The sequence below is a fragment of the Pteropus vampyrus genome, unplaced genomic scaffold (assembly GCF_000151845.1).
Source record: "Pteropus vampyrus isolate Shadow unplaced genomic scaffold, Pvam_2.0 Scaffold104, whole genome shotgun sequence".
NCBI classification, from domain to species: Eukaryota; Metazoa; Chordata; class Mammalia; order Chiroptera; family Pteropodidae; genus Pteropus; species Pteropus vampyrus.
In genome coordinates this window covers 5,624,759-5,638,648 of record NW_011888885.1, presented here as the reverse complement: position 1 = coordinate 5,638,648, position 13,890 = coordinate 5,624,759, and the positions used below count along the sequence as shown (strand labels likewise).

At 45.1% G+C, this 13,890-nt stretch overlaps 1 protein-coding gene across 1 annotated transcript; it reads right to left on the bottom strand.

Annotated features, from left to right (window-relative positions):
* Positions 1–10,036: 10,036 nt before the first annotated feature.
* TAC4 (tachykinin 4) lies at positions 10,037–13,890 on the bottom strand. The gene is made up of 2 exons (XM_011365087.2): positions 13,792–13,890; positions 10,037–10,731 (listed from the first exon to the last, which is right to left on the bottom strand). Exons 1-2 carry the CDS (start codon positions 13,888–13,890, stop codon positions 10,633–10,635), a joined length of 198 nt encoding a protein of 65 aa, XP_011363389.1. The 3' UTR covers positions 10,037–10,632.

The following is a 13,890-nucleotide window of genomic DNA, read 5'->3' as shown; positions in this document are numbered from 1 at the left end:
GTAAACTGACTGTTGAAGGATGTGGTTTGTGGCTGTGGAAATTTCTTTTTCTGTGATACATGCTATCTATAGAGGGAGTGCTTACTCTGAACTTGTCTAGGTGGTGGAATCAATTCTCTCTGCCTCACTTTGGTTTCAACTGATAGGTATACATAGCAGTGACTAGTCAGTATTATTTGTTCTTGAAGTTCATTTTCCTCTACTTTTAGGGGCAAAGAAACCAGCAGGAAGTTAGGATAGGTGAGGTACAATTGATGCTTTTGGAAAGGTGGGAACAGGTGTATCCCTTTTCATCTCCAGGCTCATTTGCCAAATAGCAGTACCACCTCTGATTGACTCTCAAGTTGAGTGGTTTCTGAAAGTAGCTGCATTTTTCTGTAGCATTTACTCAGTGCAGGAAAAGGGAGGTCAGGCATTTATGTGTGGCGGAAAGAGGAGAGTGGGAATTGCATTTGCTGGGGTGGTTTTGTTCACCATCACCAGTAGTGGTAACCTCTCCCAGCGGACAAACTAAGGGTCCTCCTTTGCAAGGTCAGAGTCCTGTGTGTCGCTATGGGGGGTGGTGGGGGGTAGCATGAAGACAAACCTAGGCTTATATATAAAGATCTTTCAACATTTATCTAGAATGATGTGTTCCCAAATCTTCCTGTTCTAGATATTTGTACCAAAGGGAAATTCTGCTCTCACATTTTGAAAAAATTAAAGTAGGTAATATTGACCATGGGAATGGAATGCTGAGAGGTCAAGGCACTGTAAGTTTTGTGCAGTCTGGGTCCCAAGCCTCTACTGATTATCACACCCTCCTTTCTTCCCCTAAAAATGCAGTTAAGTCCTCACTTAACATCGTCAATATGTTCTGTGACTTTAAGTGAAATGATGTTTAACGAAACCATTTGTACCATAGGCTAATTGATATAAACAAGAATTAAATTCTTTAGGTGTCTCGACATAACAAAATGACATTGAATGAAATGTTATTTGAGGGCCTGCTGAGAAAGGAAGAATTCTCTGATTTAAATCACAGATATAGGAATAGTAAGTTAAACACTTTCTTAGCAACTTTCAGTAAAAAAAAAAGTTATTCTCTGTGACTGCACAAAGAAGCTCAGCTGTCGGGCTCCTTCATTAGAAGAGCAAAAATCTGGAGATAATCCTGAGTCTAGCTCCTGAAAGCCTCTAAATGAAAGCACTTACTCTGTGTCTGGAGGAAGAAGAGGGCCCTAGCATGTGCTGGTCACTTTCAATGTAGTTGGCCCTGTGCTGGGTACCTTCTCACTGTCTCCTTTGACCCCCATGTTAGTCCTGTGCAGTAGAAATTCACACTGGTTTTGCAGAAGGAAACAGTAAACAATGCAGCCAGAAATCTCGTTTTGGTCTAACATGAAAACCCACACCCTGCCCCCTACCACTTGTAACTTTTTTGATTCCTTAATGATTAATCATCCTCTTCTAGTTAGATATCCTTGCTTCAGCCACAGGCTCCCATGCTTCCAGCGGCTTCCATCACAAGAAAAATAACAGCTGGTGAAAACTTTCAGATGAAAGAATTGATTTTAGTTGATTCTATAAGCAGCACTTGGGGGCCAGAGACCTAAACCAGGAATTAAAAGATGTGTTGCATTCTGGCTCTTCTGATTTAGGAATAAACTGTTTAGTGAGTGCTGTTCCTCATGCGGTTTCCTTCAGGTCCTCACCACAACACCACTGAAAGGTGGATAGTATATCCCTTTTCCACATGAGAAAAGTTTGAGGCTCAAGAGGTCTTGCTGCTGGTTATAGAAACAGAAAGCCCTGCTTAATTCCAAATCCCATACTTTTTTGACAGTGCTATTGTGAGTCATCTGATGCCTCTGCCTGGTTTCCCATTTCTTACCAGGGAATAGTGAGTCATTAAGTAATTTTTAACAATATGGTGTGTCCTTTATATAGCAAGATGATACTTTTGACTTGTCCTCAGCTTTGGTTTGTCCCTCTAGTTCTGGGCAGGTTGCCTGGCTGGGGTTAGGAATGGCCTCAAATGGAGTTCACGTGAAGCCAGTTGGTTCAGATCAAGATTGGAACTACATGTGAAAAGCCAGTATAGAAAAACAGACTACAGCTTGTTTGCAGTAGATATTACTTCTGGAATATAAAATGAATGAAAAGCAACTTCTTGGATGTATATTAGTAACTTTTCAATGGTAGTTATAAACATGCCTTCCTTTTTCTCCTTTGAAGAGCAATTGATAAACCAAATGACGTTAAAGAAGCGTGGTTTTTATTAGTGCTAGGATCAAGTAGTATAGCTCAGCAGGGATCCTTAATGTTTTTTTTCTCCTGACCTTTTGAGAATCTAAGCATTGGCTCATTTTTTTTAATGTACATAATGCAAATGTATACACATTTGTCTGTAGTTGAAAAGTTGAGCCCTTGTAGTTCATTCCTGGACCGGGGTTAAGAAACCCTAGTATGAGAAAGCAGGAATCCTGCTTTCCGCCTGCCTTCACTCACCGCAAGGCCCTATGCTAGTTATTTGTGTGTTCAGGCTCAAATAACAGGTCCCATTAAGTGAGGGAAAATGACAGTTGGGGAGAATGTCTTTCTCACTGTGGCTGTCAATGTTTTCTTCCTCATGTCCTCACAGGTGCACATATGTGCAAAATTCTGTACAGAGTTTCTCAGTATTCTTGAGAAGAGTGAAAATTTCTTTGCTAAATAATGTGTGACGTGTGCTAGGAATTCTAGAAATTACCTTTAGCTATGCATTGGGATCATGGAATTATAGAATTGGGTCTCCACTGGTTTTACCTCAGCACTTTCTGCTACAAACTTGTATGACAGCCTCTTCCAGACTGTTTCCTGCTCTTGGGGGCAGTGTAATTACCCACTTCCTTTGTGGTATCTTCAACAAAGTGCCAATAAGTGTCACTAAGAAGGAAACAAAGGACTGCCCAGTGGTGAATAATGCCCCTGGTGCTGAAATATCAGTTTATCTCCAGTCTTGTGCAATACCTGTAGCTGCAGGTCACGCCGCTAGCATTTCAGGGCTCTGGGGGTTTGTTTATTTGCGCCCAAGAGTGGAGAAAATAACCTGTGCTATTGCACAACTTTGGCTCCATTGTTCCTCCTAGATGTTCTATGTGAAGTATAAACACCTTTATTCTAGACGAGTCATGTTCATTCCAAGAAGCAGTCTTAACTGGGTATTTGTTTCTGGGAATAGCTCATCTTATATTTACTCTATTCCAAAGTTATTAGGAACCTACATTCTTACCTCAAAAAAAGTGTGGTAGATGATCTAGAGAGGTGGCCCCACCAGCGATTTGTCCCATATCTGGGTGTGTGTGCTGCTCTTTCCAATAAGAGATCTGTTTTTCATTCTCTCGTGTGGGCTGGACTTTTGACTAATTAAATGTGACACTTAATATTCTGGCACCTTCCACTTTTGTTCTGGAAAACCATCTGACATGTTTCTAAACCGGAAGCTTGAGCTAAACTGAATATTTACTTTGAGGGACTGTATAAGCCCACGTTTAGGAGAGCCAAGATGCTGCAGCCAGTAGCACCAAAAACCCAAATGCCATACTCCCAGCAGAATGCAGCCTCCTCCTGAGTGATCCCTGCTGATGCCACCCATAACTAAAGAAACATCCAGCTGAGTCCAGCCAACCTAGAGAAATAATTATGTTACACCATTAATTGTTTTAGGATGGTTTGACCCACAGCAATGGGTAAATGAAGGAAGAGGACTTCAGAAACTAAAGGGCAGGGATTCAGTTTAGCCTTGTAGGTTCCATTAACTAACTGTCTGTGATTGGAAGCCAGATGTGCCCAGAAGAGGGCCACCACCTCGTGTGACTCCAGGAGGCACCATTCCTATTCCATATGATGGCACCCTCAGAGCCAGTTTAACCCTTGTTTGGTCATTTGGCATATCTCAGTTTGTTGTTTCTGAGGTCCCTAACTGGCCTTGGAATTCTTAGCTACCTCTTTATGGAAGTGGATCTGGAAAAGTGAATTATACTATTAAGACATGGCTCATCCCTTTTCTGCTCAAGAATTCATATGGCTTCCCATCATTCAATGGATTAAATTGACATTTATTACTGGCTTTTAAGTCTTTCCATGAACTGACAGAACCTACATAGCTTTCATTATTTCCCTACATACAGCCTCACTGCAACTGGATTCTCTAGCCCCTTTCCTGTTTCTTCTGGGAAAGCCTCCACTTCCATCATTCCCTGAAGTATGTCCCACTGAAGTAGTACGGGCAAAAATGGTACTTGGAAAACACAGTTTTGTTTTGTTTTTTTTTTTAAACTTTATTTTTTTAATTGAAGTGATTTAAAATTTTTTCTTTTTTTTCCTTTTCCCCCCTTTTTATTCTTTTTCCCGCCTATCTACCTCTCCCTTCTTCTCCCCCTACCCTCTGGTAACCACTAGTCCATTTTCCATGTCCATAAGTCTCTGTTTGAAAACACTGAATTTAAGCTGAGTATCAGTATGTTTCTCTACTTCAGAATTTTTCAAAACCTCCCTCTTGGGAGATGGAGAGACAGAATGTAATGATTTCTAAAGTGATTTGACCTGGAAGGAGTCTCTTGAGAGACTAGTGTGCTGGGGGTACAGACATTTGGAAGCTTCTTTCCTATCCAAATAGACCCAGCTAAAAAGGAATTCCAGTAAAGTCCTGTAATTCCACTTGGGACTTGTCTGTACGATTATGGCATAGACCAAGTTAGTGTAGAGGTTGGATGCGTTTGCAGTGAGGCACCTGGGCTCAAGTCCTGGCTGCCATTTTCTGTGCATCTTCAAGCATCTGCAGAATGAGGATAGTAATTGTGAAGGTAAGTGGCCTTGAAGAATGCCTGATGTGTATATTTTTTTTTCATTGTGGATTTGGAAACTGGATATTTAGTGGTACACAAAATATGGAACTTGCAATCTCCTGGAAGAGACATATGATTTCTATGTTCAGTGCTATGAATGGAAAAGGATAAGGTGTATAAACATAACAAGGGAACTAGTTAAGCTTGGTTGTCCAGGAAACCCTATCTGAGGAAGGGCCTTTATCCTGGGACCTGAAATGTTGGCTAAGGGATGAAGGGACTTGGGCAGTGCTTAGACAACCTGAATAGAGATCCTAAGGCTGGCACTATGAGATGTGCCTGAGGGCCTAAGAGAGCCTGGTGATGACTGAGGCAGGTGAGGGGGAAGGGCCAGAGAGCACAGGGCCTTGGAGTTCTCAACGAGGAGACTGTGATCTGTGGCCAGTGGGAGGTGGAATGGATATGGTCTGATTTCCCATTTGAAAAGGTCATGCTCTGGGTGGACAATGGATTGAGATGGGTCTGGCAGTATGATGGGAAGCTAGGAAGTCTGTCAGGAAGCTGCTGCCCTTCAGGGAAAGGATGACAGTGGCTTGTATTAACTCAGTAATAATGAAAGTGGCAAGAAGGTGAATTCAAGATCTTGGAAGAACCAACAACTAGAGGATGTACTGAATGTGGGAAGCGAGGAGTAGAGGGGTAATTCCCAGGTTTCTAGCTTGGGCAGCTGGATACATGGAGGTGCCATTTGTAAAGATGCTGACGGCAGTGAGCTTTGAGGCCGAGGTCAAGAGTTCAGTGTTTGGACATGTTTAAGAACTACAGGACGTGTTAAATAAGCAGTAGCTGCTATTTCAGTTGTATTGAGTTTGGCTCCTTCATGGTTCTCTAGAGAGAGATTCCTTTTGGACAGGAAGTGTGAGTTTTTTGTCAAAACACTCTTACTTATCTTTACCCCAGTGCCAAGCACTATTGTTGGCACTGGGGTAAAGATAAGTAAGATCTGATTGATGTACTTGAGAAACCCTTTTGAAGAGATAAACTGTGATAACGGCATCATACATTAAGTGCTGTAATGGCAGAATGTACAAGGTACTTCGGGAACTCAGGAGGAAGCCAATGGTTAATTTCTGGGCTTGGAGAAGCTTTACAGAGACATTGACCTCTGAGTAAGAATTCACCAGAATGTGAAGAGAATGCCAGAAGCTTGTGCAGAAACCAGAAGCTTGAATGAACATGGTAAGTTTTCAAAAGATGATTGGAGAGCAGGGAATGGCCTTTGCACACAGTGAGTCCAGCTCAACTCTCCTATAAAGTTGTTACTTCTTCAAGGACAAATTCTAGTTTCATGTTTCATATTCCCTGTCCCATCTGAATTCTTAGTGAAGTGCTGGCATGTAAACTCACTAAATATTTGGTGACTGCCTGTGTCCTAGAAGCAAAGCAGTTAACCTCATACGCGAGAATTGATGAAGGATCTGGGACCCAGTTTTCCAAGTCAGAAGATAAATGGATTTGGGTCTTTGAGATCATAATTGTGGATAGGGAGAGGGTGTCTGCTTTCAGGGTGCGGCTATCGCCCTTACTATGTCCCAAGCCTGTTTTCCCACTCAAGAGTAGGGACTAGGGCTGTTTAGTATTTCCCTTTGCAGTTCTGGAGAAGGTTCCTGATCTGCTGATGTGCAAGCCACTAGCATGTCCTGCCCTCTGCCCTGTATCAGAGAAGAAGCTATTCACCATTTATTCATTTATTGAGCCTCTACTGTGTTCTGGGCACAGGTGATAGAGAAGGGAGTGAGACTCAATCCTGAAACAACAGCTCTGAGTGCTGAGGGAGGGCAAGGTCACTCCAGCTTGTGATTGTGACAACAGTGCACATTTATATATGACTACTTCTTGAGACTGTGTCCTGGAAGGAACCCCATTGAGTTCAGTGCGGGCCTGGTGGGACACGCCAATGTTGAGCACAGGACACATGCAGAGAAGAGAGTTGGCCTGGCGGGCTGGTCAGCTGTAACGTCCAGGTATGGAGAAACGGGTTTCATCTTCTAGGAAGTGTGCAGTGAGGCCTCTCACTCTGACCCGTGGTCCTCATCCTTTCTGCCTAGGGAGAATTCTGTACATGGACAGTGGTTAGAGAAGTCTTGCCTGGCTCCACCCTTGGAGGTTTTCCCTGGTCACTCACTCAAGGCCTTCCATTTCCCTAATTCAGGTTTCTTTGGCTGTAGATATCTAGGACAGTCAAATTGCTCACTCATCTGCTACATTTTCCATAATTCACCTCGAGCATGGACAGAGCCAACCCTCAGTATCCTCTCTAAAGGAAGGAAAGTGGTAAGCCAGTATTCAAAATCCCAAAGGCCCTCCAGGGGACATGGAAAGTGCTGTGGACTAGGAGATAGGAGACACAGCTTTTAGTCCTGGCTCTGTTATCAGCTCATGGTATGACATTGGGTAAGTTACTCTCCATCCCCCAAAAATGACTTCTAAGATTCCTGCTCACACTCTGCCTTCATTTCCATTTTGATAACTGGGATGATTTCCATAGCCCTTCAAATGGAATGGCTCAAAGACATAGGAAAAATCTTGAGGGAAAATAGAGGTCTTCTCCTTTATTCCCAAGAGCCTGCATTGGAAGGTGTAGGTGTTCTATCGGGAAAGCGAGAGCGGGGTCCAGAAATTGCAGCTCTGGGGAAGGACATACTGGAGCTCAGGATCTCTGGCTGGCTGGGATACCCTCTGCTCTTCCTCTCATGTTGGCTGGCTTGAGCTTTTGACATTTTCCCCAGCCTGATTCCCTTATCTACTTTGACTTACTAAGCATACCTTTGGTCCCATTTGGGATGTGATGATAGTTGCTAACTGCTTAGGATGTTACCCCTCCCAGGGTGAATTGCATTTATTTTCTGAAGAAGAAAATATCTTAAGACTAAAGACACAACTTTCTGATGATCAGTGATTAGGGAATAAGGGGGGATATTCCGGGATCCGAAAAACCACATCGTTCTCTGTGGCTTCAGCTGGCCTTGATGGGGCGAGCAGAGTACTTGGGTGGATGTGTTGGGGGAGGAGAAGGTGCAACTTCAGGGCTATAGCTGTGTAAAGCCTAAATCATCATTGGGATCACCTCCCTGCACCTTGACTGCTCTTTCTTGCGGGGAGAGAGGCGCTCTGCCTAATGGCTTGTGGGGAGGCTGTTCTGCCTGTCTAGCTGCCAGGCTCCCACTTGGAGACTTTCAGCAAAGTATCCGTTACTTTCTCATGATGCCCTTGCAGTCCACTAGAGGCTCTCACCTTCCTTCTGTATGTGGTCCTCCCCTGCCCAAGAGGTCCTGGTTCATCTGTTTTCACTGATGCCCCAGTGGTGGAGAGAGAAGAAATAGCAAAGAAAGAAAGTGCAGTAGAGGAAGGCTGTCTTGGGAACCAAGAAGGGAAGGGATGAGGCCAGAACGAGGGCCTCATAAATGGAGTCATTTTTCAATCGTCCTGGGAGTTGAAAAACGGGATTGGTTCATTCATTCCCTGATTAATTCTTTCCTCTTTCTCTTCCATCCTTCCCTTCTGCCCTTCCTTCCACAAACACCTAGTGGGTGTTTCTTAGGGAAACTGCTGGGTATTGTGGATAGAAAGGAGATGGTAGGCCTGCTACCTGACCATGGGGGAGGTTTCCACTCTGGGGACCTCAGCTATGTGACCCAGCAGGATAGTGTGGTGCAATGTACCAAGGCAGGTATGCCTGGGCCATGGAGACAAGCTTGAGTAGGGCAGGTGGTTGAGGAAGGAGAGATTGGGCTAGGAGTCAAGTCAGTGAGGGCAGCACCGGAGGATACGGTAAGTCCTTAGGGTATTAGACTTGATCCTGAGAGCATTGGGGGTGGGGGCAAAGGTTAGTTGATTTTCTTTTGGTTTTGTTTTTCCCTTTTCACCAAAGGATTTTAGACAGGGTACTGGCTGCTCAGATTTGTACTTTTAAGATCCTTGAAGATACAAGTTGGGGAAGAGATTGATTTTTTTTCCAATTCCAGGCTTTAGACCCAAGGTAATTTTGAACATTTGGCAGAACTGGATTCATCCCTGTCTCTTCCTTACCCCTGCACCTACTCCCTGGGCATGCATAGACCACCCCCTCCGAGGACACACCAGGAAGCCAAGCATGTGGCCAAGCCATGCTGGCCCTACCCTCGGCAATGCCAGCCTGGTTTGTGTGCCCCTGGCCAGAGCTTCTCCCCCACTTGCCTGACTTGTTAGTGGCCAGGACAACTGGGCCCTCCCCAGGGAGCATGCCAGGGGTAAGGTCTGGACAACACTTACCTGTTTTTCTCTCAGGCTGGATAGGAGGTATTCCTAGGGGAAAAAGAAAGAAGGAATGAGGGCTGTACCGCTTCCCTGGGGGCTGGGTGAGGTAGGAAGGGCTCTTTGGAGCTTGGTGCCTGTTGTAGGTCTTCAGTGGAATTCCAGGCACTCCCCATTGTCTTTGTGTGACTGAGCCACTTGGCTGCTCCTGCTAGGAGGCGGTGTGGAGGAATGGGAAGTCATTGGCACCTGGCACCAGCTGGGCATCCTTAGAAAAGCATTTAACTTATCTGAACCTTAGTTTCCCTGCTAGTGGTGAAGGGGATATAGTGAGATTTAAATCACATGTGAGCGTAGTAGGTACTCAATATAATATTTCTCTTATATCCTCATCCCCTACTTATGGGTTGTTGGATTTGGAAGAGAATTCTAAAATGGCCCAGTCCAAAACTCATTTTGTTGAGGAGGAAATAAGGCCAAAAATGTTTAGTCACAAGTTGGTTTTCTCTATTTTTACATGCATGTTTTTTATTTTAAAAGCAGTCTTTGAGTACATGCCCACTATAAAAAGAATCAAGTAATGTGGAGGCTTGTACAGTAAAAATTAAACTCCCTCTTTACACTTTCTCACCTCCACTTCCTATCCTAGATATATAACCACTGTTGACAGTTTAATATTCTTCTAGAACTTTCCCTATGCATTTTTATTTATATTTGTAAGTATGTCATTTTTTAAAACAAGTAGGCTGCTATCATATATATTGCTATATAACTTCCTTTTTCCACTTAACCAATATCCTGCATATCTTTCCATATCTCTCCACAGATCTGCCTCATCCTTTATAATGGCCGTAAAGACTATGGATGTGCCTAATATATTTTGACCATTCATTTTCCTACTGATGGTTTTTACATTATTTTCAAATTCTCGCTATTAAGAGAAGTTGGCAATGAACAATCTTGTACAACTATCTCAGGGCTCATGTAGCAATCACATTTCCATTTGATAGATTCCCTGAAATGAGACTTGGTCGAAAGGTATGCACATTCCAATTTTGGTGGCCACTGTCAACATGTCCCTCCAGGACATGACTCCCACATTGAGGGTACTCTCAGGGAATGCGGGATCATTTTGATAACTCTACTTGAAACAAACAGAATTGACTAGAAAGCTTGGCCTGTGGCTTTGCTCACATCTAGGCACTGATCTGTAGCTCCACCACCACGCTCCAAAGTCATCCGTAATACAGAAGGTAAGGGCACCAGCAGGTGCAAAGCATTTGCCCCACCTTTAGGGTGAGCATACTCCTTATATGTCAGAGACAGCCCTGGTTAACACCTGTTGCCTGGCATAATTAACACTCTCTACAGTGTTCTGGTGTGGTTGATAATTTCTATGGACACCATCCCACCCCATTGTGTGAGCGATCCCTACTGGCGTGGAGTAATGGAGTCCTGGGCTTTAAGCTAGGGCCCCTGCTTGTTGTAACAGAACCCACTCAACCCCTTGCTGGGCACTCACCCACCTTTGTCACTCACCTCGTATCTGCTTCCCCATCAGCCCAAAGAACCGGCTCTCTTTGCCTCTTTTCACCTGAATCTGGAGGTGAATTCTGGGGCCGACATCTTCCTGAAGAAGCAGAAAGCTAGAGCTGGGGGGAGGCTGGCAAAGAGATAGGGAAGGCAGCCTGAGCAATAACAGTCTCAGTAACACTTGCTCTGTGCTGGCACTCGGCTCTTTTGCATGTTTTACACAATATTCTGCATAGTAGTAATAACTAACATAACACCTATGTTCCTGACATTATTCTTAGCACTTTAATTTATTCACTTAATCCTCACCATAAAGTAAGTACTGTTACTGTCATCATTTTATAGATGAAAACAGAGGCATAGAGTAATTTGTCCAGTGTCACCAGCTAGAAAATGAGAGATGGAGCTAGAAGTTTGAACCCAGGTCATCTGGCTCAAAAAGGCTCAAACACAACAGTCATAGCCTCCTTTACTCTTCACAACTACCATATGAAATAGGGAGTATGATTTAGCCCTACTTTATAGATGGGGAAACTAAGCCTTATGGAGGTTAAAGCCTTAAGGAGGTTAAAGGTCACGCAGAAAGTGGTAGGACCAGAGTTTAGAGTTAGGAAGCCTGACTCCAGAGCCTGAATTCTGCTCCATCTGGGGAAATGTCTCCAATATGAATGAGGAGGGGGCAGCTGATAGACTCAGGGTGGGCACCCAGTAGGCAGGGTGAGACTACTTCCCCTCCAACCCCACTCTGACTCTGCATTCCCCTCTTGTCCCAGATTTACCCTGCCCCAGAGCCTGGGCCTCCCATGAGGAACAGGGCATGTGTCCTCGGGTGGAGGCCACTACCCTGGGCAAAGACATTTTCATCCTTGAGTTGATGGGATGAAAGTTCTGGACCAAGGGCTTTGGATTTAAGTTCTCATTCCTCCATTAGCCTTTGTATCCTTGGCCAAAGTACTCTCCCTCTCTGGCTTTAATTGGAGCCCCTAAGGAATGGCCTACTCAGTTCTGCTGAGAGGAAAGAGACTTGCTAGTAGAGAGAGTGACTGTGGGTGACATGCATTAGACTGTCCTCACGTCTCTGCATCCTCACTACCTGGTACATTGTCTGGTACACACGGGAGTTCAGCACGTGTAGGATATAGAACACTGAACAAGGAACCCTTTCTCTGATAGTCTGGGAAGAGTGAAGAGGATGGCATCTCATTTTCCAGGAAGGCTGAAGACATGCGAAGAGCCCCAGAGTAACAAAGCCACCTACCAGGAGGCTGGGAGCTGGGGTGGGATCAGGGGCTTACTCTTTCATCTCCAATTTCCCCAGGGGTAACACTGGAATGCTGGGGACCAGCAGGAACCTGGCTGGGGTGCAGAGGAAACCCCTATGCATCTCATAGTTTGTCCCATCCCAACTTTTGGGACCAGAGTGGACTGTTTTCTAAGCCTTAGACTAATTCGGTCACTTCTAATCTGTCTCCTCCCTGGGACATCAGTGGCTAGGATAGCTAGCTGTCTTGGGCTGGAGTTGCCTAGCCTGGCCAGGAACCAGCAAAGTCTCTTTGGAGATTTGGACTCATTTATGAAAAGCTCATGAAGACCACTTTGCATTGGTAAAAGGCAATCTTCAAATGCAAGCTGAAGAGAATGGCTATTTATAAAATAAGACTTCCCCTATTTCCACCCGCCGGGTTTCTGGGACTCCATTAGGAGGCATTCTTCCCTTTCACTCAAGAAGGACTCCTGCCCCACCTGAAGCCCTCTCTTTATCCATGTAACCCAAATTGCCAGCTCCAGGGATAACTGTAGGTGAGGGGAGCCCTGAGAGGTGGGTAGAGGATCAGACCATCCCGGAGAGCGCCACCATTCCTTCTGTCACGTCACTCATAAGAATCGTTCTTATAGTCCAAGCCTTGTGTCTCGGGAAGCAGAAGGATATTAAACGAGAGTGAAAAGAGAATAAGCAGTAGACCTGGCTGCAAGGTGAGGTACTCGCAGGTGAAAAGCCCAGCAACACCAGTTGAAGATGATTTTCCAGTGTGAGTGTGTAGAGAGCTCCCCCTCACAGATGGGCTTCCCTGTGCCTGGGCCAGGTCCTCTGATGTTTGGCACAGCCTCTGTAAAGCTTGAAAAATACCCTGGGGATCATTTCCCCCACTCTACTCCCACCCAATTTTAAAGGTGAGACTGATATCTAGAGAGCAGCTGTGACCTTCCCAAGGTTGCACAGAGTCTGTGGAGAAGCCGAGACTTGAACCTGGGTCTCCCTATCCTGCCGTCTTCTCAATTGCCCACACTTCTATGTTCGGACAAACCAGGAAGGAAAACCACCTCAGATGGCAGTTCATTCAATGGTTATTCCTGTGACCCCAGTGTCCTCACTATCCTGGGACTAGGAGGAACCAGGTTTAGCCTTGTCCCACTGTCTGCCCTCCCAGAAGCCTTCCGTAAGCACTGGTCCTGCTGTCTCTGGTCTTTTTCCCTCTCCCCTCTGATTAGGGGTTCCCCAAGGTCAAGATCTTTGTCTTCCCAATTAGATGGGGTGGAGCACAGATGCTGTGTCTCTAGATTTCTCCCCAGTGACAGCACTCCGGTCAGTCGAGTAGAAGAGATTGACAATCAAACCAGTACTAGTCAGGAAATGAGAGTTTCTCCATGTGGGACGAAACCGATCCTGCTTCAAGCTGACCCCCTTGAAATTCTGGAAAATGTCCTCTGATGCACAGATACAGAGAATCAGACCTTGGACAATGTACAGTTGTGCTTTTGAAGCTGCGTAAACCTTGAATAAACCAATTGACCTTCCTGTGCCTCAGTTTCCTTATCTGTGAAATGCAGATAGTAATGGCACCTTCCCCATAAGGCTGATATGAGGATTAAATGGGTTAATGTTTATGATGCATTTAGGACATATTATATGTTAAACGTATGTAAGTGTTAAAACTGTCTGTCTCCCTCTGTCTCTGTCTCTCTCTGTCTCTCTCTGCCTCTCACTCTCTGCCCTTTTGGCCTCAGTCAGGCCAGGGGCTGTGGCCTTGAGGGGAGTCAAACAATCTACCTCAAGTGTCCAGCCTGCTCTGCTGGCAGCCATGAGGGGATCTTCTGCCCCCTTGATCATGGACCATCCCTTGCCTCTCCTCAAACTTACCTCCCGAGTCATGGTTACCCAAGACCCTGCTTCAGTGCTGAGTGCCAGTTCCTTGTCACCTGCCACGGTGCACGCAGACAGCTCCATCAAGAGAAGCAGGGTGAGGCAGAGCAGCAT

Bases quoted from the DNA above. Each gene is read 5' to 3' on its own strand.
- TAC4 (XM_011365087.2), bottom strand. From the start codon at position 13,890: ATGCTGCTCTGCCTCACCCTGCTTCTCTTGATGGAGCTGTCTGCGTGC. The intron at 10,732-13,791 runs GTAACCATGACT...CTGCTTCTTCAG, and splicing joins GCACTGAAGCAGGGTCTTGG to GAAGATGTCGGCCCCAGAAT.